At 32.5% G+C, this 24864-nt stretch overlaps 3 protein-coding genes across 3 annotated transcripts; all 3 read right to left on the bottom strand.

Moving 5' to 3' along the window:
- Positions 1-1158: 1158 nt before the first annotated feature.
- On the bottom strand, positions 1159-3486 carry LOC102584010 (putative GEM-like protein 8). Its single transcript, XM_006359295.2, has 4 exons — positions 3034-3486; positions 2868-2942; positions 2163-2437; positions 1159-2082 (listed from the first exon to the last, which is right to left on the bottom strand). The coding sequence occupies exons 1-4, from the start codon at positions 3284-3286 to the stop codon at positions 1900-1902; spliced, it is 786 nt and encodes a 261-aa protein (XP_006359357.2). The 5' UTR covers positions 3287-3486; the 3' UTR covers positions 1159-1899.
- A 2722-nt stretch (positions 3487-6208) lies between these two features.
- LOC102584784 (putative GEM-like protein 8) lies at positions 6209-12163 on the bottom strand. The gene is made up of 4 exons (XM_006359209.2): positions 11960-12163; positions 11794-11868; positions 11084-11358; positions 6209-6599 (listed from the first exon to the last, which is right to left on the bottom strand). The coding sequence occupies exons 1-4, from the start codon at positions 12114-12116 to the stop codon at positions 6417-6419; spliced, it is 690 nt and encodes a 229-aa protein (XP_006359271.1). The 5' UTR covers positions 12117-12163; the 3' UTR covers positions 6209-6416.
- Positions 12164-14567: 2404 nt separating this feature from the next.
- LOC102583667 (putative GEM-like protein 8) lies at positions 14568-17172 on the bottom strand. Its single transcript, XM_006359294.2, has 2 exons — positions 16881-17172; positions 14568-16687 (listed from the first exon to the last, which is right to left on the bottom strand). Exons 1-2 carry the CDS (start codon positions 17032-17034, stop codon positions 16215-16217), a joined length of 627 nt encoding a protein of 208 aa, XP_006359356.1. The 5' UTR covers positions 17035-17172; the 3' UTR covers positions 14568-16214.
- Between the last annotated feature and the right edge of the window lie 7692 nt (positions 17173-24864).

The following is a 24864-nucleotide window of genomic DNA, read 5'->3' as shown; positions in this document are numbered from 1 at the left end:
TTATTAGTCCATTCCAAAAGAATGATACCTTTTATTTAGAAATATTTCATTTAAATTTTTTCATTTTACCCTTAATGTCATACTTTTTTAGTCACAAGAATCTCATGGTAGGTTCAAGGCCATAAGTCCAAAAGTTCTTTTCTTAAACTTTGTGTTGAGTCGAATTCCACCACATAAATTGGCCCTGAGAGAATAATATTTTAAGAGCGTTGTAATGTGTTTTCATTCGTTTTTCAATTATATTATCTAGCAAGCTAGTTGGTCATTTTTTGTTGGAAAATGAGTTTAGTTACTCAAAGCTTAAATAAAATGAGCACCCAAGGGTGTGGCGTTGTGATCAATGAAGTGGGTCTGAGGTTCAAATTCCAGCTGATGTTTTTCCATTTGTCTAAGCCATATTGGGTTGAGTTACCTAGCACTTGTGTTGGTAGGAGGTAACAAGTAGTCTTGTGGAATTAAGCGAGGTGCGCAAAGTGGTCAGACACCACAATTATATAAAAGAAATGAAAATGAATTAAGCGTCTATCATATCCGAAACGAGAAGAGCAATTAGTGTTACCGAAAATATCTCAAGAAAGTTAGTTGTAACTAAATCAAGATATGAGAAGTCTTGTGCCTTCTTTTGGATGTTGAGTTTAGGGGTATGGTACTCTACTATCATGGTTTATCTATAGTACTCAGACTCTTCAAAATTCCTACCACACACGTGTCAACACGACAAAAGTGTGGGTGTGAGATCCACACCGGATTTTGATCACTTACTTAGGGTGCTTTGACTACATCTATGATCAAGAAGTATAGATTGATTGTATTTGGTTTGTTTTTTGGGTTTATGTCATAAATATGTAGTAATATGAAGTTTGAGAATGTTTTGCTATTACACGAGATATCAACAACAAACCAAGTGTATTTTAGTGACGGTACAACATTTTTTTTCATGTTGATAGTGTATTTTAGCATGTTATAGTAGGTAAGTTGCCTTTACATTGACAGTGTATATTAACGTCTTGTAGCAGGTAACTTGCCCAGATTTTCAGGTTACTAAATCCACCTTTTTTAAACAGTTACCTGTGGTTATCATTTATGTAACTTGATAGTGTAAAATGCAGAGAAGTTAAACACACTGCCAATTTTAGTATTTCAAATTGGCTGGTTCATCATTTTCTAGACGATGATACCAGTTCACTTTTCATGAATGGGTAGCATTCCATTGTGAGAATGGCTACACCTTTTCTTATCTCAAGGTGTGAGGAAACTACAGACCAGAAAAATGATGATGATCACTTAGATTCTTAAATTGATATAGTGTGGTTTCCGGCCTCAGCATATTGAATTACAACATGGAAATATCCCTCAAACTGACTTCACAATTTCAACTGCAGATTTTATATCTTATTTCATTTTATCCAAAAGATAAATAATTTGAAGACACTATATCATACTAAAAAAAACTTGAAGGCAGCAAAGCTTGTGAATGCAGTATTAAATTTGCGTATAAACAATCTAAAATGCTAATCCTATAACTAGCATATTGTTCTTGTTTTCATATCTACCACTTGGGTCATAAAGTCTACTCTAAGGACAAGTAGAAAGCTAAATGAATCTACAAAGAAAACCAATCTATCTGCACAAGTCTTATAATAAATTTATACATTCGCATCTCTTGCTATCTCAAAAAAGAAAATAAGTCTATACAAAAGCTACCAGTTTCAAAAAAAAAAAAAGTCTATACATTCCCATTAACTCATAAGGGCACAAAGGTTAAACGTAAAGCCTCCTTTGAGCAATGGATCTAGTTACAAAGTTTAACAGATCCCTGAATTCGTTTTTGCATGAATGTTTTATATTGAAGAATGAGCTCATTGGAAAAAAAATGAACAAAAGGAAAAAATGTTGTCTTCATAACTTCCTTGAGCTGGAGATTGCCTGCTGCAGATATCTCAGTGTCTTTTGATGATTGAGAAATCCCATAAACCAGAACTCAAAATCATCCTCTGTAATTACTTGTATATACTTCTGTGATGGCTTTTGCATATTCTTGCTCTCCTTTGCTTTCATTATCTTACTTATTGGGATTGATACCTGCCATTGTGAACCAGTTAGATTATGCTTTACATGGTTAGAAAATTAAGAGTTGAAAGACAAACGGAGCAGAGTGGTACCTTATAGTAGATTCTAAGCAACTTTTCAGTTGGAGATAAGAGCTTTATTGATCTCTCACTGCAGAAAGCAATCTTATTGGTAGAGATGAAGAGAAGGCCTGCTATTGGACCAGCTGTAGTTGATAAATAGCATTGACAAACTTTCAATAGCTTTTCATCATCTCTAACACTGAACTTCTGCCTGAATATTTTCTCCAAACCTCCTACTTGAAGAATTTTTGCTCCAAGGCTCAGTTTTCCCTTTAAAGTTTCTGTTAGTTTCAGGCTTAGGCTCACTGCACAATTAGAGGACATTTAAAATCAATGCTTTTTATCATGTATACATGTGTTTCTTGCATGAATTTTGTACTTTATGACTCACTTCTCTGAGTTCTTTAGATTTACACTAGTGTTTGGTCATGACAGCACTTGCAAATACTTGAGGTAAAGTTTGTCCATCAGTATTCACAGTTGGTGATTTTAGCATTTGAAAGACAGGTGTAGTATTGAATTAACTTGTCTGAGTAGTATTTTTGAGTGAGATAATTGTTTTCACTTACAAACTTTTTTTTCAAACAGAATTCATGTCCAGACACAATTTCAATTCCCAAATACTCCTTTCAACTTCAACTTCAAATACTTATTTTTCGACTTGAACATAATATTATCTTAGTAATATTTTCAATAAATATATTTAAGTTTTTTGTAGCGAACTTAAGTGCTTACCATGCTCATGGATGCTTTGTACAAGACAATCCACCCTTTCTCCCAATTTGTTCATCTTACCAATGACATATTTTCCTGCATATTCAAGAATATTTTTATTGTTATGATCTCTACATTCAAGGGTCAGATCAAGTTGATTCTTCCTTAAGAGACCAGGGATACTCACTTTGCTTTATTTGAGACAAGTTCTTTGAAGTTCCATATGGAACGATATGGTCTTCGCAAGCAGATAGGGCAAGAAGTCTTTTCTGCTGCCTTCCAAGTGAACATACTGCTGAACTCATGGGAATACCCACCAAATTTCCACGAAGTAAGTTCTTCATTGTGATTCTGATTTGGGGTGGAGTATTACCGTATTGTGAAGGTATGTGAGAAATATTTAAGTTTGGTTGATGGTTTAAAAGCATTCCATGTAGCATTATATATAGGTGCTTGCAGAGGAGTTGGTGAATCTTTTAACTGATTGTTGCATGAGTCAGCTATGGGTCATCTGAAATAACCAAAAAAGGTCATGCATATGCTTTTTCAGAATTTTCTTTTGTATCAAGAAGAAAAAGGTTGTCAGGGAGATGGGAGTGTCTTCAATAATCTTTTTGTTGATTGAAATTTGAAATATTCTAAAAACAATTAAAGTGCAGTGCATGTTCAACCACTCCCTTTATTTTCTAAATTCCTTTTATATCTTTTTCTCTTTGCTCATAAGGTATTGAAAATGTCTTCTTTTAGCTGTCTGGTCAATTACAGTAAGCTAATCTCATGCTGACTCATTTTGTCATTAAGATTTGTGTGCACATGTGTTTTTTTTTTTTAAAACTTTAGATTAGTTGACAGATTTGCTTTATGATGCTACCTTCTTTTGTAAGTTGAGCCAAAGTAAGAGAAAGTTTCACATACTGAAGTTATCTCTTCAGAATTAGTAAGGTAGTTTAATTTGGCTTAATCGACTCAACTTCTTTCCCATGAAAATTAACTGGTTATTTTATAGGTAATTCTTTATGATTGAGCATTTGTTTAAACTAAAAACAATAGTTTTTAACCTCAAGAGGAACATTGTTGAGAATCATATTGTTACTATTAGGCTAGTATGCTTTCGGATTTATCTCAAGTTAGTTTTACCAGTCTTGTGTGTTAAAGTTGACAAGATGAAAAATATGAATTTAATGACATTATTGTACACTGTACAGTAGTGATGATTCATAGCCACCACTTGCCTGTCCCCTTAGGAACATGTGTGGGTCATCCTTGAAGTGTTGCTTAATTAATTAGGCAAGGAATAATAGCCATTCAAAGATCTCAATTTGATATGTAAGATCTATAATTCATGTTCTTGTCTGGATTGTATGTATTGCCTTCTCTTACAAGGCAGTTATTCTTATCTTGCTTTATTTTTCTCCATCTCATCCTGATGTGTATGGGCAGGTTATGTAGGCATTCATGCTGATCCTATGTGGAGCACAACACGCAGACATATGATTTAGAACTTTCCGGTAAACTAACTTATCTTTTCCCTAGTTTGACCATCTTTTATCTTTGGACAACAATCCTTTGAAAAATCTAAAGAAATAAAAGTATTTAACAATGAAGCATAAAAAGATAATAATATTTTTTGATTCATTTTTCATGTGTATCTTTCAAACTTCTTATCTGGTTATTAAGAAATTATTTGTAATACTCTTTAATACTCCCTCTATTACTTATTATATGTCATAGTTCTTATTAGTCCATTCCAAAAGAATGATACCTTTTATTTAGAAATATTTCATTTAAATTTTTTCATTTTACCCTTAATGTCATACTTTTTTAGTCACAAGAATCTCATGGTAGGTTCAAGGCCATAAGTCCAAAAGTTCTTTTCTTAAACTTTGTGTTGAGTCGAATTCCACCACATAAATTGGCCCTGAGAGAATAATATTTTAAGAGCGTTGTAATGTGTTTTCATTCGTTTTTCAATTATATTATCTAGCAAGCTAGTTGGCCAATTTTTGTTGGAAAATGAGTTTAGTTACATAAAGCTTAAATGAGTACCCAAGGGTGTGGCGTTGTGATCAATGAAGTGGGTCTGAGGTTCAAATTCCAGCTGATGTTTTTCCATTTGTCTAAGCCATATTGGGTTGAGTTACCTAGCACTTGTGTTGGTAGGAGGTAACAAGTAGTCTTGTGGAATTAAGCGAGGTGCGCAAAGTGGTCAGACACCACAATTATAAGAAAAATCAAAATGAATTAAGCCTCTATCAGGTGCAAAACGAGAAGAGCAATTAGTGTTACCGAAAATATCTCAAGAAAGTTAGTTGTAACTAAATCAAGATATGAGAAGTCTTGTGCCTTCTTTTGGATGTTGAGTTTAGGGGTATGGTACTCTACTATCATGGTTTATCTATAGTACTCAGACTCTTCAAAATTCCTACCACACACGTGTCAACACGACAAAAGTGTGGGTGTGAGATCCACACCGGATTTTGATCACTTACTTAGGGTGCTTTGACTACATCTATGATCAAGAAGTATAGATTGATTGTATTTGGTTTGTTTTTTGGGTTTATGTCATAAATATGTAGTAATATGAAGTTTGAGAATGTTTTGCTATTACACGAGATATCAACAACAAACCAAGTGTATTTTAGTGACGGTATAACATTTTTTTTTCACGTTGATAGTGTATTTTAGCATGTTATAGTAGGTAAGTTGCCTTTACATTGACAGTGTATATTAATGTCTTGTAGCAGGCAACTTGCCCAGATTTTCAGGTTACTAAATCCACCTTTTTTAAACAGTTACCTGTGGTTATCATTTATGTAACTTGATAGTGTAAAATGCAGAGAAGTTAAACACACTGCCAATTTTAGTATTTCAAATTGGCTGGTTCATCATTTTATGGACGCTGATACCAGTTCACTTTTCATGAATGGGTAGCATTCCATTGTGAGAATGGCTACACCTTTTCTTATCTCAAGGTGTGAGGAACTACAGACCAGAAAAATGATGATGATCACTTAGATTCTTAAATTGATATAGTGTGGTTTCCGGCCTCAGCATATTGAATTACAACAGGGAAATATCCCTCAAACTGACTTCACAACTGCAGATTTTATATCTTATTTCATTTTATCCAAAAGATAAATAATTTGAAGACACTATATATCGTACTTAAAGAACTTGTAGGCAGCAAAGCTTGTGAATGCAGTATTAAATTTGCATATAAACAATCTAAAATGCTAATTCTATAACTAGCATATTGTTCTTGTTTTCGTATCTACCACTTGGGTCATAAAGTCTACTCTAAGGACAAGTAGAAAGATAAATGAATCTACAAAAAAAACCAATCTATCTGCACAAGTTTTATAATAAATTTATACATTCGTATCTAAAAAAAAAAGTCTGTACATTCCCATTAACTCATAAGGGCACAAAGCTTAAACCTAAAGCCTCCTTTGAGCAATGGATCTAGTTACAAAGTTTTAACAGATCCCTGAGTTCGTTTTTGCATGAACGTTTTACATTGAAGAACGAGCTCCTTGGAAAAGAAATGAACAAAAGGAAAAAATGTTGTCTTCATAACTTCCTTGAGCTGGAGATTGCCTGCTGCAGATATCTCAGTGTCTTTTGATGATTGAGAAATCCCATAAACCAGAACTCAAAATCATCCTCTGTAATTACTTGTATATACTTCTGTGATGGCTTTTGCATATTCTTGCTCTCCTTTGCTTTCAGTAGCTTACTTATTGGGATTGATACCTGCCATTGTGAACCAGTTAGATTATGCTTTACATGGTTAGAAAATTAAGAGTTGAAAGACAAACGGAGCAGAGTGGTACCTTATAGTAAGTTCTAAGCAACTTTTCAGTTGGAGATAAGAGCTTTATTGATCTCTCACTGCAGAAAGCAATCTTAGCGGTAGAGATGAAGAGAAGGCCTGCTATTGGACCAGCTGTAGTTGATAAATAGCATTGACAAACTTTCAATAGCTTTTCATCATCTCTAAGACTGAACTTCTGCCTGAATATTTTCTCCAACCCTCCTACTTGAAGAATTTTTGCTCCAAGGCTCAATTTTCCCTTTAAAGTTTCTGTTAGTTTCGGGCTTAGGCTCACTGCACAATTAGAGTACATTTAAAATCAATGCTTTCTATCATGTATACATGTGTTTCTTGCATGAATTTTTTACTTTATGACTCACTTCTCTGAGTTCTTTAGATTTACAATAGTGTTTGGTCATGACATCACTTGCAAATACTTGAGGTAAAGTTTGTCCATCAGTATTCACAGTTGGTGATTTTAGCATTTGAAAGACAGGTGTAGTATTGAATTAACTTGTCTGAGTAGTATTTTTGTGTGAGATAATTGTTTTCGCTTACAAACTTTTTTTTCAAACAAAATTCATGTCCAGACACAATTTCAATTCCCAAATACTCCTTTCAACTCCAAGTTCAAATACTTATTTTCCGACTTGAACATAATATTATCTTAGTAATATTTTCAATAAATATATTTAAGTTTTTTGTAGCGAACTTAAGTGCTTACCATGCTCACGGATGCTTTGTACAAGACAATCCACCCTTTCTCCCAATTTGTTAATCTTACCAATGACATATTTTCCTGCATATTCAAGAATATTGTTATTTTTATGATCTCTACATTCAAGGGTCAGATCAAGTTGATTCTTCCTTAAGGGACCAGGGAAACACTCACTTTGCTTAATTTGAGACAAGTTCTTTAAAGTTGCATATGGAACGATATGGTCTTCGCAAGCAGATAGGGCAAATAGTTTTTTCGGCTGCCTTTCAAGTGAACATATTGTTGTACTCATGGGAATACCCACCAAATTTCCACGGAGTAAGTTCTTCATTGTGGTTCTGATTTGAGGTGGAGTATTACCGTATTTTGAAGGTATGTGAGAAATATTTAAGTTTGGTTGATGGTTTAAAAGCATTCCATGTAGCATTATATATAGGTGCTTGCAGAGGAGTTGGTGAATCTTTTAACTGATTGTTGCATGAGTCAGCTATGGGTCATCTGAAATAACCAAAAAAGGTCATGCATATGCTTTTTCAGAATTTTCTTTTGTATCAAGAAGAAAAAGGTTGTCAGGGAGATGGGAGTGTCTTCAATAATCTTTTTGTTGATTGAAATTTGAAATATTCTAAAAACAATCAAAGTGCAGTGCATGTTCAACCACTCCCTTTATTTTCTAAATTCCTTTTATATCTTTTTCTCTTTTCTCGTAAGGTATTGAAAATGTCTTCTTTTAGCTGTCTGGTCAATTACAGTAAACTAATCTCATGCTGACTCATTGTCATTAAGATTTGTGTGCACATGTGTATTTTTTTTTTTTATAACTTTAGATTAGTTGACAGATTTGCTTTATGATGCTGCCTTCTTTTGTAAGTTGAGCCAAAGTAAGAGAAAGTTTCACATATTGAAGTTATCTCTTCCGAACTAGTAAGGTAGTTTAATTTGGCTTAATCGACTCAACTTCGTTCCCATGAAAATTAACTGGTTATTTTGTAGGTAATTCTTTATGATTAAGCAGTTGTTTAAACTAAAAACAATTGTTCTTAATCTCAAGAGGGACATTGTTGAGAATCATATTGTTACTATTAGGTTAGCCGTCATATGCTTTCGAATTTTTCTCAAGTTAGTTTTACCAGTCTTGTGTGTTAAAGTTGACAAGGTGAAAAATTTGAATTTATGACATTATTGTACATACAGTAGTGATGATTCATAGCCACCACTTGCCTGTCCCCTTAGGAACATGTGAGGGTCATCCTTGAAGTGTTGCTTAATTAATTAGGCAAGGAAAAATAGCCATTCAAAGATCTCAATTTGACATGTAAGATCTATAATTCATGTGCTTGTCTGGATTGTATGTATTGCCTTCTCTTACAAGGCAGTTATTCTTATCTTTCTTTATTTTTATCCATCTCATCCTGATGTGTATGGGCAGGTTATGTAGGCATTCATGCTGATCCTATGTGGAGCACAACACGCAGACATATGATTTTGAACTTTCTGGTAAACTAACTTATCTTTTCCCTAGTTTGACCATCTTTTATCTTTGGACAGCAATCCTTTGAAAAATCTAAAGAAATAAAGTATTTTAACAATTGAAGCATAAAAAGATAATAATATTTTTTGATTCATTTTTCATGTGTTTCTTTCAAACTACTTATCTAGTTATTAAGAAATTATTTGTAATACTCTTTAATACTCCCTCTATTACATATTATATGTCATTGTTTTTATTAGTCCATTCCAAAAGAATGATACCTTTTACTTGGAAATATTTCATTTAAAATTTTTCATTTTACCCTTAATGTCATACTTTTTTAGTCACAAGAATCTCATGGTAGGTTCAAGGCCATAAGTCCAAAAGTTCTTTTCTTAAACTTCGTGTTGAGTCGAATTCCACCACATAAATTGGCCCGGAGAGAATAATATTTTAAGAGTGTTGTAATGTGTTTTCATTCGTTTTTCAATTATATTATCTAGCAAGCTATTTGGTCAATTTTTGTTGGGAAATGAGTTTAGTTACGCAAAGCTTAAATAAAATGAGCACCCAAGGGTGTGGCGTTGTGATCAATGAAGTGAGTTTTCAGGACCATGAGGTCTGAGGTTAAAATTCCAGTGGATGTTTTTCCATTTGTCTATGCCATGTTGGATTGAGTTACCTGGTACTTGTGTTGGTAGGAGGTAACAAGTATTCTTGTGGAATTAAGCGAGGTGCACAAAGTGGTCAGACACCACAATTATATAAAAGAAATGAAAATGAATTAAGCGTCTATCATATCCGAAACGAGAAGAGCAATTAGTGTTACCGAAAATATCTCAAGAAAGTTAGTTATAACTAAATCAAGCTATGAGAAGTCTTGTGCCTTCTTTTGGATTGTAGAGTTTAGGGGTATGGTACCCTACTATCATAGTTTATCTATGGTACTGAGACTCTTCGAAATTCCTACCACACACGTGTCAACACGACATAAGTGTGGGTGTGAGATCCACACCGGATTTTGATCACTTACTTAGGGTGCTTTGACTACATCTATGATCAAGAAGTATAGATTGATTGTATTTGGTTTGTTTTTTGGGTTTATGTCATAAATATGTAGTAATATGAAGTTTGAGAATGCTTTGCTATTACCTGAGATATCAACAACAAACCAAGTGTATATTAGTGATGATATAACATTTTTTTCACATTGATAGTGTATTTTAGCATGTTATAGTAGGTAAGTTGCCTTTACATTGACAGTGTATATTAACGTCTTGTAGCAGGTAACTTGCCCAGATTTTCAGGTTACTAAATCCACCTTTTTAATACAGTTACCTGTGGTTATCATTTATGTAACTTGATAGTGTAAAATGCAGAGAAGTTAAACACACTGCCAATTTTAGTATTTCAAATTGGCTGGTTCATCATTTTATGGACGCTGATACCAGTTCACTTTTCATGAATGGGTAGCATTCCATTGTGAGAATGGCTACACCTTTTCTTATCTCAAGGATACTAAAAGAACTTGAAGGCAGCAAAGCTTGTGAATGCAGTATTAAATTTGCATATAAACAATCTAAAATGCTAATTCTATAACTAGCATATTGTTCTTGTTTTCATATCTACCACTTGGGTCATAAAGTCTACTCTAAGGACAAGTAGAAAGATAAATGAATCTACAAAAAAAACCAATCTATCTGCACAAGTTTTATAATAAATTTATACATTTGTATCTCTTGCTTTCTCAAAAAAGAAAATAAGTCTATACAAAAGCTACCAGTTTCAAAAAAAAAGTCTGTACATTCCCATTAACTCATAAGGGCACAAAGCTTAAACCTAAAGCTTCCTTTGAGCAATGGATCTAGTTACAAAGTTTTAACAGATCCCTGACTTCGTTTTTGCATGAATGTTTTATATTGAAGAATGAGCTCATTGGAAAAAAAATGAACAAAGGAAAAAATGTTGTCTTCATAACTTGCTTGAGCTGGAGATTGCCTGCTGCAGATACCTTAGTGTCTTTTGATGATTGAGAAATCCCATAAACCAGAACTCAAAATCATCCTCTGTAATTACTTGTATATACTTGTGTGATGGCTTTTGCATATTCTTGCTCTCTTTTGCTTTCATTATCTTACTTACTGGGATTGATACCTGCCATTGTGAACCAGTTAGATTATGCTTTACGTGGTTAGAAAATTAAGAGTTGAAAGACAAACGGAGCAGAGTGGTACCTTATAGTAGATTCTAAGCAACTTTTCAGTTGGAGATGAGAGCTTTATTGATCTCTCACTGCAGAAAGCAATCTTATCGGTAGAGATGAAGAGAAGGCCTGCTATTGGACCAGCTGTAGTTGATAAATAGCATTGACAAACTTTCAATAGCTTTTCATCATCTCTAACACTGAACTTCTGCCTGAATATTTTCTTCAACCCTCCTACTTGAAGAATTTTTGCTCCAAGGCTCAATTTTCCCTTTAAAGTTTCTGTTAGTTTCGCGCTTAGGCTCACTGCACAATTAGAGTACATTTAAAATCAATGTTTTCTATCATGTATGCATGTGCTTCTTGCATGAATTTTGTACTTCATGACTCACTTCTCTGAGTTCTTTAGATTTACACTAGTGTTTGGTCATGACATCACTTGCAAATACTTAAGGTGAAGTTTGTCCATCAGTATTCGCAGTTGGCGAATGTTTTAGCATTTGTAAGACTGGTATAGTATGGAATTAACTTGTCTGAGTAGCATTTTTGAGTGAGATAATTGTTTTCGCTTAAAACTTTTTTTTTTTCAAACGGAACTCATGTCCGGACACAATTTCAATTCCCAAATACCCCTTTCAACTTCAAGTTCAAATACTTATTTTTCGACTTGAACAAAATGTTATCTTAGTAATATTTTCAATAAATATATTTAAGTTTTTTATAGAGAATTTAAGTGCTTACCATGCTCACGGATGCTTTGTACAAGACAATCCATCCTTTCTCCCAATTTGTTCATCTTAACAATGCCATATTTTCCTGCATATTCAAGAATATTGTTATTTTTATGATCTCTACATTCAAGGGTCAGATCAAGTTGATTCTTCCTTAAGAGACCAGGGATACTCACTTTGCTTTATTTGAGACAAGTTCTTTGAAGCTCCATATGGAACGATATGGTCTTCGCAAGCAGATAGGGCAAGTAGTCTTTTCGGCTGCCTTTCAAGTGAACATACTGCTGAACTCATGGGAATACCCACCAAATTTCCATGGAGTAAGTTCTTCATTGTGGTTCTGATTTGAGGTGGAGTATTACCGTATTTTTGAAGGTATGTGAGAAATATTTAAGTTTGGTTGATGGTTTAAAAGCATTCCATGTAGCATTATATATAGGTGCTTGCAGAGGAGTTGGTGAATCTTTTAACTGATTGTTGCATGAGTCAGCTATGGGTCATCTGAAATAACCAAAAAAGGTCATGCATATGCTTTTTCAGAATTTTCTTTTGTATCAAGAAGAAAAAGGTTGTCAGGGAGATGGGAGTGTCTTCAATAATCTTTTTGTTGATTGAAATTTGAAATATTCTAAAAACAATCAAAGTGCAGTGCATGTTCAACCACTCCCTTTATTTTCTAAATTCCTTTTATATCTTTTTCTCTTTTCTCGTAAGGTATTGAAAATGTCTTCTTTTAGCTGTCTGGTCAATTACAGTAAACTAATCTCATGCTGACTCATTTTGTCATTAAGATTTGTGTGCACATGTGTATTTTTTTTTTAAAACTTTAGATTAGTTGACAGATTTGCTTTATGATGCTGCCTTCTTTTGTAAGTTGAGCCAAAGTAAGAAAAAGTTTCACATACTGAAGTTATCTCTTCAGAATTAGTAAGGTATTTTAATTTGGCTTAATCGACTCAACTTCTTTCCCATGAAAATTAACTGGTTATTTTGTAGGTAATTCTTTATGATTAAGCATTTGTTTAAACTAAAAACAATAATTTTTAATCTCAAGAGGGACATTGTTGAGAATCATATTGTTACTATTAGGTTAGCCATCATATGCTTTCGAATTTATCTCAAGTTAGTTTTACCAGTCTTGTATGTTAAAGTTGACAAGATGAAAAATTCGAGTTTATGACATTATTGTACAGTAGTGATGATTCATAGCCACCACTTGCCTGTCCCCTTAGGAACATGTGTGGGGTCATCCTTGAAGTGTTGCTTAATTAATTAGGCAAGAAAAAATAGCCATTCAAAGATATCAATTTGACATGTAAGATCTATAATTCATGTGCTTGTCTGGATTGTATGTATTGCCTTCTCTTACAAGGCAGTTATTCTTATCTTGCTTTTATTTTTCTCCATCTCATCCTGATGTGTATGGGCAGGTTATTTAGGTATTCATGCTGATCCTATGTGGAACACAACATGCAGACATATGATTTAGAACTTTCCGGTAAACAACTTATCTTTTCCCTAGTTTGACCACCTTTTATCTTTGGACAACAATCCTTTGAAAAATCTGAAGAAATAAAAGTATTTAACAATGAAGCACAAAAAGATAATAATATTTTCTGATTCATTTTTCATATGTATCTTTCAAACTACTTATCTAGTTATTAAGAAATTATTTGTAATACTCTTTAATACTCCCTCTATTACATATTATATGTCGTTGTTCTTATTAGTCCATTCCAAAAGAATGATACCTTTTATTTGGAAATATTTCATTTAAAAATTTTCATTTTACTCTTAATGTCATACTTTTTTAGTCATAAGAATCTCATAGTAGGTTCAAGGCCATAAGTCCAAAAGTTCTTTTCTTAAACTTTGTGTTGAGTCGAATTCCACCACATAAATTGGCCCGGAGAGAATAATATTTTAAGAGTGTTGTAATGTGTTATCATTCGTTTTTCAATTATATTATCTAGCAAGCTAGTTGGTCATTTTTTGTTGGAAAATGAGTTTAGTTACTCAAAGCTTAAATAAAATGAGCACCCAAGGGTGTGGCGTTGTGATCAATGAAGTGGGTCTGAGGTTCAAATTCCAGCTGATGTTTTTCCATTTGTCTAAGCCATGTTGGATTGAGTTACCTGGCACTTGTGTTGGTAGGAGGTAACAAGTATTCTTGTGGAATTAAGCGAGGTGCGCAAAGTTGTCAGACACCACAATTATATAAAAAATAATCAAAATGAATTAAGCCTCTATCATATGCAAAACGAGAAGAGCAATTAGTGTAACCGAAAATATCTCAAGAAAGTTAGTTATAACTAAATCAAGATATGAGAAGTCTTGTGCCTTCTTTTGGATTGTAGAGTTTAGGGGTATGGTACCCTACTATCATGGTTTATCTATGGTACTGAGACTCTTCGAAATTCCTACCACACACGTGTCAACACGACATAAGTGTGGGTGTGAGATGCACACTGGATTTTGATCACTTACTTAGGGTAATTTGACTACATCTATGATCAAGAATTATAGATTGATTGTATTTGGTTTGTTTTTTGGGTTTATGTCATACATATGTAGTTATATGAAGTTTGAGAATGCTTTGCTATTACACGAGATATCAACAACAAACCAAGTGTAATCCCTTAAGTAGGGTTTGGGGAGGGTAAAGTGTACACAAACCTTACCCCTACCTTGAAGGTAAAGAGGTTGTTTTCGATAGACCTTCTGCTGAACGAATGATGATGAAGAGGCAGCACTAACAAGCAGAAGCAGCAAGAAAATAAAATATCGAGACTAAAGGATAACAGGTAGTAATAGAAATCTAAAGATAAGAAAAAACAAGAAGAAGCATACTAATACACTTGAATGGAAAAAAAAAATATGCCGGCGTTCCTACTAACCGTCTACCCTAATCTTCGACCTCCACACCCTTCTATCAAGGGTCATATCCTTGGTGAGCTGAAGTTGTGCTATATCCTACCTAATCACCCCACCCCAATACTTCTTAGGCCTACCTCTACCCTTCTTAGGCCCACAATGGCCAACCTCTCACACCTCCTAACCGGAACATCTATACATCTCCTCTTTATATGCTCGAACCATCTCAGTCTCACTTCCCGCATCTTGTCATCCACGGGGCCACTCCCACCTTGTCTTGAATAACTTCATTCCTATATCGTGTGAATAAAATATTAGGTGTTTTTAAAGAATTAAATTTTATTACTTTTAGTTTAGTAACTTCAATTAAAATTGAATATTTACTTTATAGTTTATATGTCGTAATATACAGTTATTGATCGTACCCCAACACCGGCATCCGTACTCGGATCCATACCTCTGAATCCTAAAATGGACATGATGAGGAATCTAACCTCTTGATCTGTACCCATATCAGATACCCCCGCTCGAATCCTAGCAACATAGGATATTATGAACATGTTAGATACTATATGAGAAGTGTGTGAATCAGTGAGAATTCAATCTGATGACTTGATTTGATTTGATTGAGATTGTAAGCTAATTGTTATTACTTCATCAGAATGTTGCTATTTTACCGAGGATATTATAATGAAGTTGTTTCTTTTTTTATCCCTGTATATGCATTTAACTAATGCCTATGATGTTCCAAAGTGTTAATTATACTTGTTGAAAATTGTGTCTGTCTATGGTGGAGGGATGTCGGAAGCATGCTTAGGACTAAATTGAGTTAGTTGTATGGTGTGGGTATTTGCTTATTTTCTACGAGGATCAAAATGGATTGTGGTTTAGAAAAGGGAAACACCTGTTATTATGAACTGGTGCTATGATAGCAATAAGGGGGCCGTGATCACAACATTAGTGATTTCTGCATGGTAACAAAGGAGGTTGTAAGCACAACACATGCCTCACCTCAACAAGGCACGGTCCGGGAGGCAGTAGGCCCAAGCTCAAAAACCGCTATTGTGAGCCCGGTGGCTTCAATCGCCACTCTGTGGGGCTGCTGAGGTACTATGGAACATGTTATAATAACACATGATTTACCTCTCAAATCTTAGATTTTTGGTTTGGTTACCTATTTGACCAAATTTCACTCAAGAACTAGGGCTTGAACTATTGAGGTAGTTTGAGATATTTGACACTACCCAACTTTTAGGTAGACTCTATATAGCCTATGGGCAGTGTGATTATGCTATGGGGATATGAATCAAGACTCACTGTCGATGTCATGAAAATGGCTGGATAGTCCAAAAGATGAATTAGCCTCCTGTTTGCATTAGTTTTACAATAAGTCTATACATTCGTATTAACAACTAAGGCTTAAAGCCTAAAAAATCTAAAACCTCCTTTGAGCAATGGAGCTAGTTACAAGTTTGAACAGATCTGCAAATTTGTTTTTTGCATCAACATTTTACATTGATGAATGGGTGTATTAGGAAACAAAATAAAAAAAAAAGTTTATCTTCTTAGCTGATTGAAGTTCTTGAAAGTTGAAATTGCCTGCTGCAGATATCTTAGAGTTTTTTTATTATTAAAGAACCCCATAAACCAGAACTCATAATCGTCCTCTGTAACTAACTGTACATACTTCTGTGATGGCTTCTCCATATTTTCACACTCTTTTGCTTTATTGATCTTACTTATTGGGATCGATACCTTATATCGGATTCTAAGTGACTTCCCGGTTGGAGATGAGAGCTTTATTGATCTCTTACTGCAGAAAGCAATCTTATCAGTAGAGATGAAGAGAAGGCCTGCTATTGGCCCAGCTGTAGTTGATAAATAGCATTGAGAAACCTTCAATAGCTTTTCATCATCTCTAACACTAAACTTCTGCTTGAATATCTTCTCCAACCCTCCTACTCGAAGAATTTTTGCTCCAAGGCTCAATTTCCCCTTCACAGTTTCTGTTAGCTTCGGGCTTAGGCTCACTGCATAATTAGAAGTGGCGACGTTAATGACATTAGAATCAATACTTTGTATTGTATATACATGTAATTAGTGCTTCTTTACTCAATTTTCAATCTTAATGATCTTTTCTTTTCAAGGGTCATTAAGTAATACTCTTTAGAACTACTACAGTATCGAGTTGATTATTCATCAAGAGACGGGAAAAATACTCACGTTGCTTTAATTTAGATAAGATCTTTGATGTTGCAGATGGAATATGGTCTTGGCAAGAAGATAGGGATAGTAGTCTTTTAGGCTGCCTTTCAAATGAACATACTGCTGAACTCATGGGAACACCCACCACATTTCCACTGATTAAGTCCTTCATTGTGACTTCTGATCTTGAAGAGGATTGCTATATTGTTAAGATAACTGAGATATTATTATGTTTTGGTTGATGGTTTTAAGAACAATGCTTGTAGCACTATATATATAAGTTGATGATAACTGTTTCATGAGTCAGCTATTGGTCATCAGAAATAAGCAAAAAAGATCTTGCTTTTTTTTTTTAGAATTTTCTTTATCAAAGTGCAGTGCATGTTCAACCACTGCTTTTTCTTCTTTGTTTTTCCTTTTGCTTTCAGTCTATTAATTTATTAATTTATGTTGGTGGGTATAAATCATGGGAAAGCAGAGTACAAAGTTAGGGATTTCTTCCTATCTGCCTAAGCTATGATGGACAAAATTAGGGAAAATGACCAAATAAGTCCTTAATATATAAGGAGTACTTTATTTTGGTCCTTAATATATTTCACAGAATCTATATAGTCCTTAGGGATCGTTTGGTAGGAGGTATTAAGAGAAATAATTCATGTATTATGTATGGTATTATTTAGTACTATGTTTGGTAGAATTTTTGGGCCTAAGTATAACTAATCCATGGATTAGTTATACACCCTACATGGTACTATAGGAGGTATTACTAATACCTTTTGGGGTCGTTTGGTGTAATGGATAAATGAAAATAGTCATGGGATAACTTTTTAGTGCCTCTTTATTTCTTGTTTGGTTACAAAGTATGGGATAACTTATCCCATGATTAATAGATAGTACTGGGATAAGTTATCCCTACCTCTTGGTGGAATAACAATCCCAGGATAACTTATCCTGGGATAAAACAATTAAAATGACAAAAATATCCTTGAAATCTATTTTATTAAAACTTTTCATATCTTTATACCATATTTGTAAAGTCTTAAAATTTTTGCTGCTCATCAGATGGATTTTAATAAATTTCAAATAAATCTATAATTTTAGTTTCATAAAATTATTCAATTGCTTGCGTCCTTTTTTAACAATCAAAAAGAAATTTTTTAGAAACTTTTGTTTCTCATTGCAATTGGTAAAAAATTATTTTTGCAACGAGAAATTTTATCAAATTTCAATCCAGTTATGGTTATTGTATTGGTGTAGTTTTGGCTCCAGTTTTGATTCATTTAATTTTGTCTAATTTTTTTTGCTTATTACAGTAAAGAAGAGAGGCTTCCCACTGGCGTCAATAGATTGTTCCAACATTAATTCTTGTAGATCGTAAAGTTATCAATAATTGAGATTCATTTGGTTTTATTTTTAGGTGTAAATAACTAAACCTCTATAAAAAAAATACATATAAAAAGGTAAATAAGATGGAGGGTATTTTTATAAACAAATAACTAATTCTTAGAAAGTATATAATATTTATTAGTTATAATACAACAAATCAAACAAGCAATAAAAACAAATCTCAGTATAACTTATCCCAATATAACTAATCCCAGCATAACTTATCCCATCATTACTTATCCAGCATAACTTATTAGTAATACATTGGATTTAATACCTTGGGGTTATCTATGTAAAGACAAAAATATTCCTCAAATCATTTTATTTATTTTCTTGATTTTATGTTTTATATTTGTACTAGTAAATTTATTTTAATAAATTAGCTTACAAATTTTATTATTTAGAGAGAGTTGTTTGTTAATAAATAAATGTCAATACATATCAATACAATATTTAAAATGTGAGTTGTTTAACATTTACTAATTGAAAAGGCAAATATATCACACATGACGTTTGTGATCTTAATTGAATACTAGTTTTTCGACACGTGCGTTGCATGTGATTATCAATTTAGAAAATTTAAGCGAAAATTTGAATAATAAGTTTTGCACAAAATAATATTGCAAATTCTTTTGTGAATATTCAATGTGGATTGTCATAAATATCTCTAATTCACAGGAACCTATGAAGATGGTCAAATTATTTTTTTTAGTTAAATGCAATAATGTGTATATTTATTTCAATTTGTTGATGTTCAATCATATAATTAGTCGTATCTCTCTAATATTACCTTATAGACGATATTTGTTGTGTATTTTTCTTGTCATCTAACCAGATGTGCTTTGCACGTGTATTCCACTTAATCTGTTTAGATGTCATATGAACATGTGGAGAACAACTATATTTTATTTTTTTTAGAACTATTTTTGTATACTGTCTATAGTTAACTGAGAAAGGTTTCCTTTTATTTATTTTTACCGAAAAACTAAAAATAAAAATTAAAGAATATATTCTATCTATGAAATCATATATATAATCACGAGTTAATATCTTAGATGGTCACTCAACTTTGAATTGTTCTCTTAGAAAGTCACTCAACTTTGAGTTGTTCTTTTAGAAAGTCACTCAACTTTGTTTTATAACTCAAAAGTCACTCAACTATTGATGTTTCACTTAGAAAGTCACTCAACTATTGATATTTCACTTAGAAAGTCACTCAATCAATTTAAATACATTTTTTCATAAAATTTTATTGCAATTTATTTTTTATGTTAAACTACTTTTTTAAGGAAATAATAAGATATTTATTTTAATTATTTTGTTAATCCAAATTATTTAATTATAATTTTTTTGGAAAACGTACCATAGCAATTGACCCAAAAAAATTTTCCGTTTAATCAATTATATAACTGGAATTAAATATGTTAAAAAATGATCCAAAAAAGAAGAAGAAGTTGGAATTGATAAGAAGTACAATAAAAAATAAAGACGCACCACAGTACCATTTGTTTTAAAAGAAAAATTATACTTCAAAAAATTTAATAAATTAAAATAAGCATCTTATTATTATTATTATTTTTAAATAGTTAATTTTTTTTGTATTTTACAAAATTTAATGAAAAATTAATTTAAATTAGTTGGATGACTTTTTAAGTAAAATATCAATAGTTACGTGACTTTTTAAGAAAACTATTAATAGTTGAGTGACTTTTGAGTTATAAAACAAAGTTGAGTGACTTTCGAAGGGAACAACTCAAAGTTGAGTGACTTTCTAAGTGAACTATTGAAAGTTGAGTGACCATATGAGATATTAACTCATATAATCACTTGTTTATCTTACATCCAACAAATATATAGTTCATATACTTGTAAACAGTTTTCAATTTATTCAACCAAGCATGATTCGTCCAAAGAAAAAAAACAACACCGTGTTATCACGTATATAGGGGCAGTATAATAATGTGAAAAATTATTGGTCAAAAGTTAATATAAGGAAAGATGAAAGATAGAAATAATTAATGTAATAACTATGAGAATTCATAATATTATAACTAAAGAATGTAAAAGAGTGTGAATACCATTTGCAATAATTAGTAATAACTAAGAGATTTTATAATGTTATAACTAAAGAATTAATGTGCAGCAGATGAATTTCTAATAAATTTTATGATAAATAAGTCATTCTTTTGTCTTGAGCATAAAAAAACAAACCGTGACAATTCTATCTCCTGAGAACTTTAGTAATTTTTGAAAAAGATATTCAGAAACATATATCTGCATCACAAGAGAAATTGTTAACAAAAACAAATGAATTTAGACTACAATAAAAATTAAACTAATAGAAACTTTAACTGACGTTATTACAAGTCATATGAACTTTTCTTCGTCGAAAATACTGGAATATTAAGAAATAGTAAATCAATAAAACAAAAGGGCGATGTTTATATTGTAATAACTATTTTAAAGGAAACTTCATGATGATCTAAATCACATAAGTACCATTGATAAATAAAGTCATTCATTTGTCTTGGGAATTATAAAACAAATCGTGACAATTCTTTAACTCTTGAGAAGTTTAATAATTTTGGAAAAAGATATTCAGAAGCATATATCTACATCACAACAGAAGCTGTTAATTAAAAAAATGAATTTTGACTACAATAAAAATCAAACTAATACAAACTTCAACTGACGTTATTACAAGTCATATAAACTTTTCTTCTTCGAAAATATTTAAGTATTAACAAATAGTAAATCAGTAAAAAAAAAGAGCAATATTTATAATGTAATAACTATTTTGAAACAAACTTTCTGACAATTTAAATCACATAAGTAGCATTAATAAATAAAGTCATTCTTTTGTCTTGAGCATCAAAAAACAAATTGTGACAATTCTCTAACTCTTGAGAAGTTTAATAATTTTTGAAAAAGATATTCAGAAGCATATATCATCAGAATTAGTTTCTTCAAGCAGTGGCGAATTTATGTGTAAAATTTGGGTCACCCGAACCCGTGGTCCTCCGACTAAACTCGATATATTACTTGTATAATTATTAAAGAACATATTAAATAAACACTTGTTGAACCCGTTCTTAAAGTTGCTGGATGGTTCACTGGTTTGACAGCCAAATTTTAACACCAAGGTCCTGAGTTCAATCCCAGCCAGCCACAATTCACTTCAATTTTTTTTAGTAACTAATAACACTCGTGTTTTCAAAAAAAAAACGAAGTTCTAAAGCAATGGTGCACCCGTTTTCTTGAAATCCTGGATTCGCCTCTGTCTTCAAGTACTCAAGGTTAAGGAATATACCATCTTAGGATAGGACAATTTACTTCATTAGAATAATGGTACCTCATATTATGCTAAACTTCGAACTCACTTAACGACAATAAATCACACAAAAAATTTAAAATGCAAGAATAAGAAGAGTAGAAGATTTTAAAAAAATTGTGGTTGAAAAATGAGAGGAAACCTTTCTATTTATAGTCAACAAAGGGTAGTATGAACAAGTGTTTTTTTTTGTGTCTTATCTGAAGAGTCATGACCTTTCCGAAAAGTCACAACTTATTGTAAAAGCCACAACTCTTTGGAAAAGTTACATCTCTTTGAAAAAGTCACAACTCTTTGGAAAAATCACAACCCTTTGAAAAAAGTCACAACCTATCAGAAAAGTCACAACTCATCGAAAAAATCATAACCTAAGTTAGGGATATTATAATAACTTAACATTAAAGTTAGGAGTTCATGCTTTTAAGGTAATATAGATATTATTTGTTGGTTTATATGAGTTTCTAATTGTTTGTATTTTGAACAATTTATAAATTGCATACATATTAAAACTACAACTTGCAATTTTTTTATGTACATATAGATGATTTATTCGATTTTACTATTTTAACTGTCTTTTGAATTTTAAAGTTGATGGTCTATCTATTCTAAATTGAAAATAAATGTTTTTAAGTGATTAATTTATTAAGATAACAATTGTTTACCCTCAAATAATTCAAGTGAGAAAATAGCATCATTCAAGTGAGAAAATAACAAACATGACAACAAAATTGTTCTTCTTCTAGCTAGTTAGAAGACCATAAAAATATAATATTGTCCGGCAATTATCTACCTTGAGTCCTTGACCGATTACATAAAATAGAAAATCTCATAATAATGCAAGGGTATAATTGGAAAGAAGCTTTTTGTACAGTTTTAATCCAAATACAAGATGAGGTCAAAAGCAATGAACCAAACACTTGATAAAAAATATATCCTGCACTACTAATTCCTGCGTTACTAATCCCTGCATTATTATTTTTTCTACCAAACGACCCCTTAATGTATTATAAAAAGTATTCAATTTGGTCCTTTGCCCTAAATATACCAGATCTCACAGTTAAATTTAACGGCGGGCCCACTAAAAAAACCAAAACTTTCCCTTTCTCCTTCATTAGTCGGGTGAAAAGCTTGACCCAATTTTCCCCTTCTCCTTCTTCTCCGACGACCACATCGGTCTAGGCCACCGACTCACCGACGCTCGTCCACCAACCAGCCGATGCTCTCCACTTTTGTTCCTCCTCCACCACCCTTCTGTTCCCACTGTTTTAGCCCTAATTCAAAGTTAGATTTCTAAAAAAGTAATTTTATTGTTAAGTTAGAAAATTAGTTTATTTTTTTACACTGTTAATAATATAATAAGATTTAATCATATTGTTAGATTTGTTAATGTCCATAGTGAGGGTCAATGGTATATATCTGATGGTCACAATATTTTTTTTTAACTGCTCATGTGTTTGAGACAACATTTTTCAGCATTAAAATTTGTCATATGAGACTAATGAAGTATCAACTGAGCAAATTTTATGTTGGAGGCATTTGTAAAAACCAATTCACAACTTATATAAAATATAAGATGAACTCGATCCTTAAATGTTTATCAAAAGCAAAATTCAACTATCTAAACCACAGTTTTGAGAAGTAATATTTTTAAAAGTTGAAGAGGGAAGCTCCTCCTATGGCTGAGGCAAAAACACCCACAAGCTCTTCAAAACAGAGCTTTTGACGGGAGGACTAGAGAATGAAGGAGAAAGGGAAATATTTTGGGTGGTTTTATTTTTCAGTGTGGCCCAACGTTAAACTTAACTCATGTCCATGTTATATTTAGGACAAAGGATCAAATTGAGTACTTTTTATGATACATTAAGGACTATATAGATCATGCGTAATATATTAAGGATAAAAATAAAGTAATCCATATACATTAAGGACCATTTTGATCATTTTCTCGACAAAATTACCCAATACTTGTGTTGGTAGAAGCAGTGGCGGATCCAGGATTTAGAGTCCGGGGGTGCCAAATAAACTTATCGATTAAATTAATTTTATATTTGATTAAATTATTCACCTTTTCGATATATATCATAAATCAATCAATAAAATATAAATAATAAGATATTACAAACCCACACTCCACACTAAAAGCATGAAGTTAACAAATTTAAAACTAAAGCACCCAAATGAGGCTTAGCCGCTGAACGGAATGCTAAGACGGGCGGGGGGCAGCAACAACAAGAAGTGATTTGGGTTCGGAATGGGGTAATAAATTTTTTGGAGAAGTTGAAACTTGGAGGAAGAAGGGTTTGGAAATAGTTGAAGAGAAAGAGAACACTTCTAAGTCAAAGGAGTAATGTAATTAATTTAATTTAAGTCAATAACAATTATAAAATAAAATAAAATAATGTGCCAGCTGTCCTTAAAAAAAAAAGGGGGGGATTGGAGCCTTTTTTTCACTTAAAAAACGTCTTCAACAATTTTTCAAAAAATAGGTTCAAATGGGATTCGAACCTGCAACCTCAACCTTCTAAAGTTGCCCTCCTACCATGGCACCACAAGCCTATTTTGTTCTGTGGGTGACACACTTTATATTTATATAAGTATTATATATATATACCTATGTATATATAGAGTTTCCGTCGAAGTTCGGGGGTGGCGTGGCACCCCCACTGCCCTTCATAGGTCCGCCCCTGGGTAGAAGGTAGTAGCAGTGATAGATTCACATAGACCTAAAAGTGGTGGTTGAACACCATTCGTCAAAAAATTATATTGTGTATGTAGAACATCATAACTGCATATATTGGTAAAAAAGTTACTTGTTATACATATAGTTTAAATCTTTTGAAAATCATTACTTCATATATAGGTCAAAAAATATTTTTTATACTTACATTTAGTCTTGAACATATACTTGGTGGATTAGCACAAGCTGACCTGGACAATACCTTCATAAAAAATAGTATATTCCTCAATTTGCTGCAAAAGTCTTGAAACATGGATCCTTTTAGCTTTATTTTCAATTACAGTAAACTAAATCTCATGTTGCCTTATTTTATTATGAAGATTTGTGTGCACATGTGGTGTTTTCAACTTTTGTGTTGGCATTCTGCTTTGTGATGTAACCTACTTTTACTAGTTGAGTAAAAGTAAGGGAAAGCTTTCCATTTTGAAGTCATCTTGTCATAACTAGTAAGGTAGTTTAATTCACCCTCAATGAACCTTTTTCCTTTTCTATGCAAATCGACTAGTGAATTCCATTCCTGGCCATGTTTCTCTACAGTCACATACTGT

The sequence above is a fragment of the Solanum tuberosum genome, unplaced genomic scaffold, assembly GCF_000226075.1.
Source record: "Solanum tuberosum cultivar DM 1-3 516 R44 unplaced genomic scaffold, SolTub_3.0 scf00296, whole genome shotgun sequence".
Taxonomy (NCBI): domain Eukaryota; kingdom Viridiplantae; phylum Streptophyta; class Magnoliopsida; order Solanales; family Solanaceae; genus Solanum; species Solanum tuberosum.
Note: the sequence above shows the minus strand (reverse complement) of the source record. Positions and strands in the feature narration are given on the sequence as shown.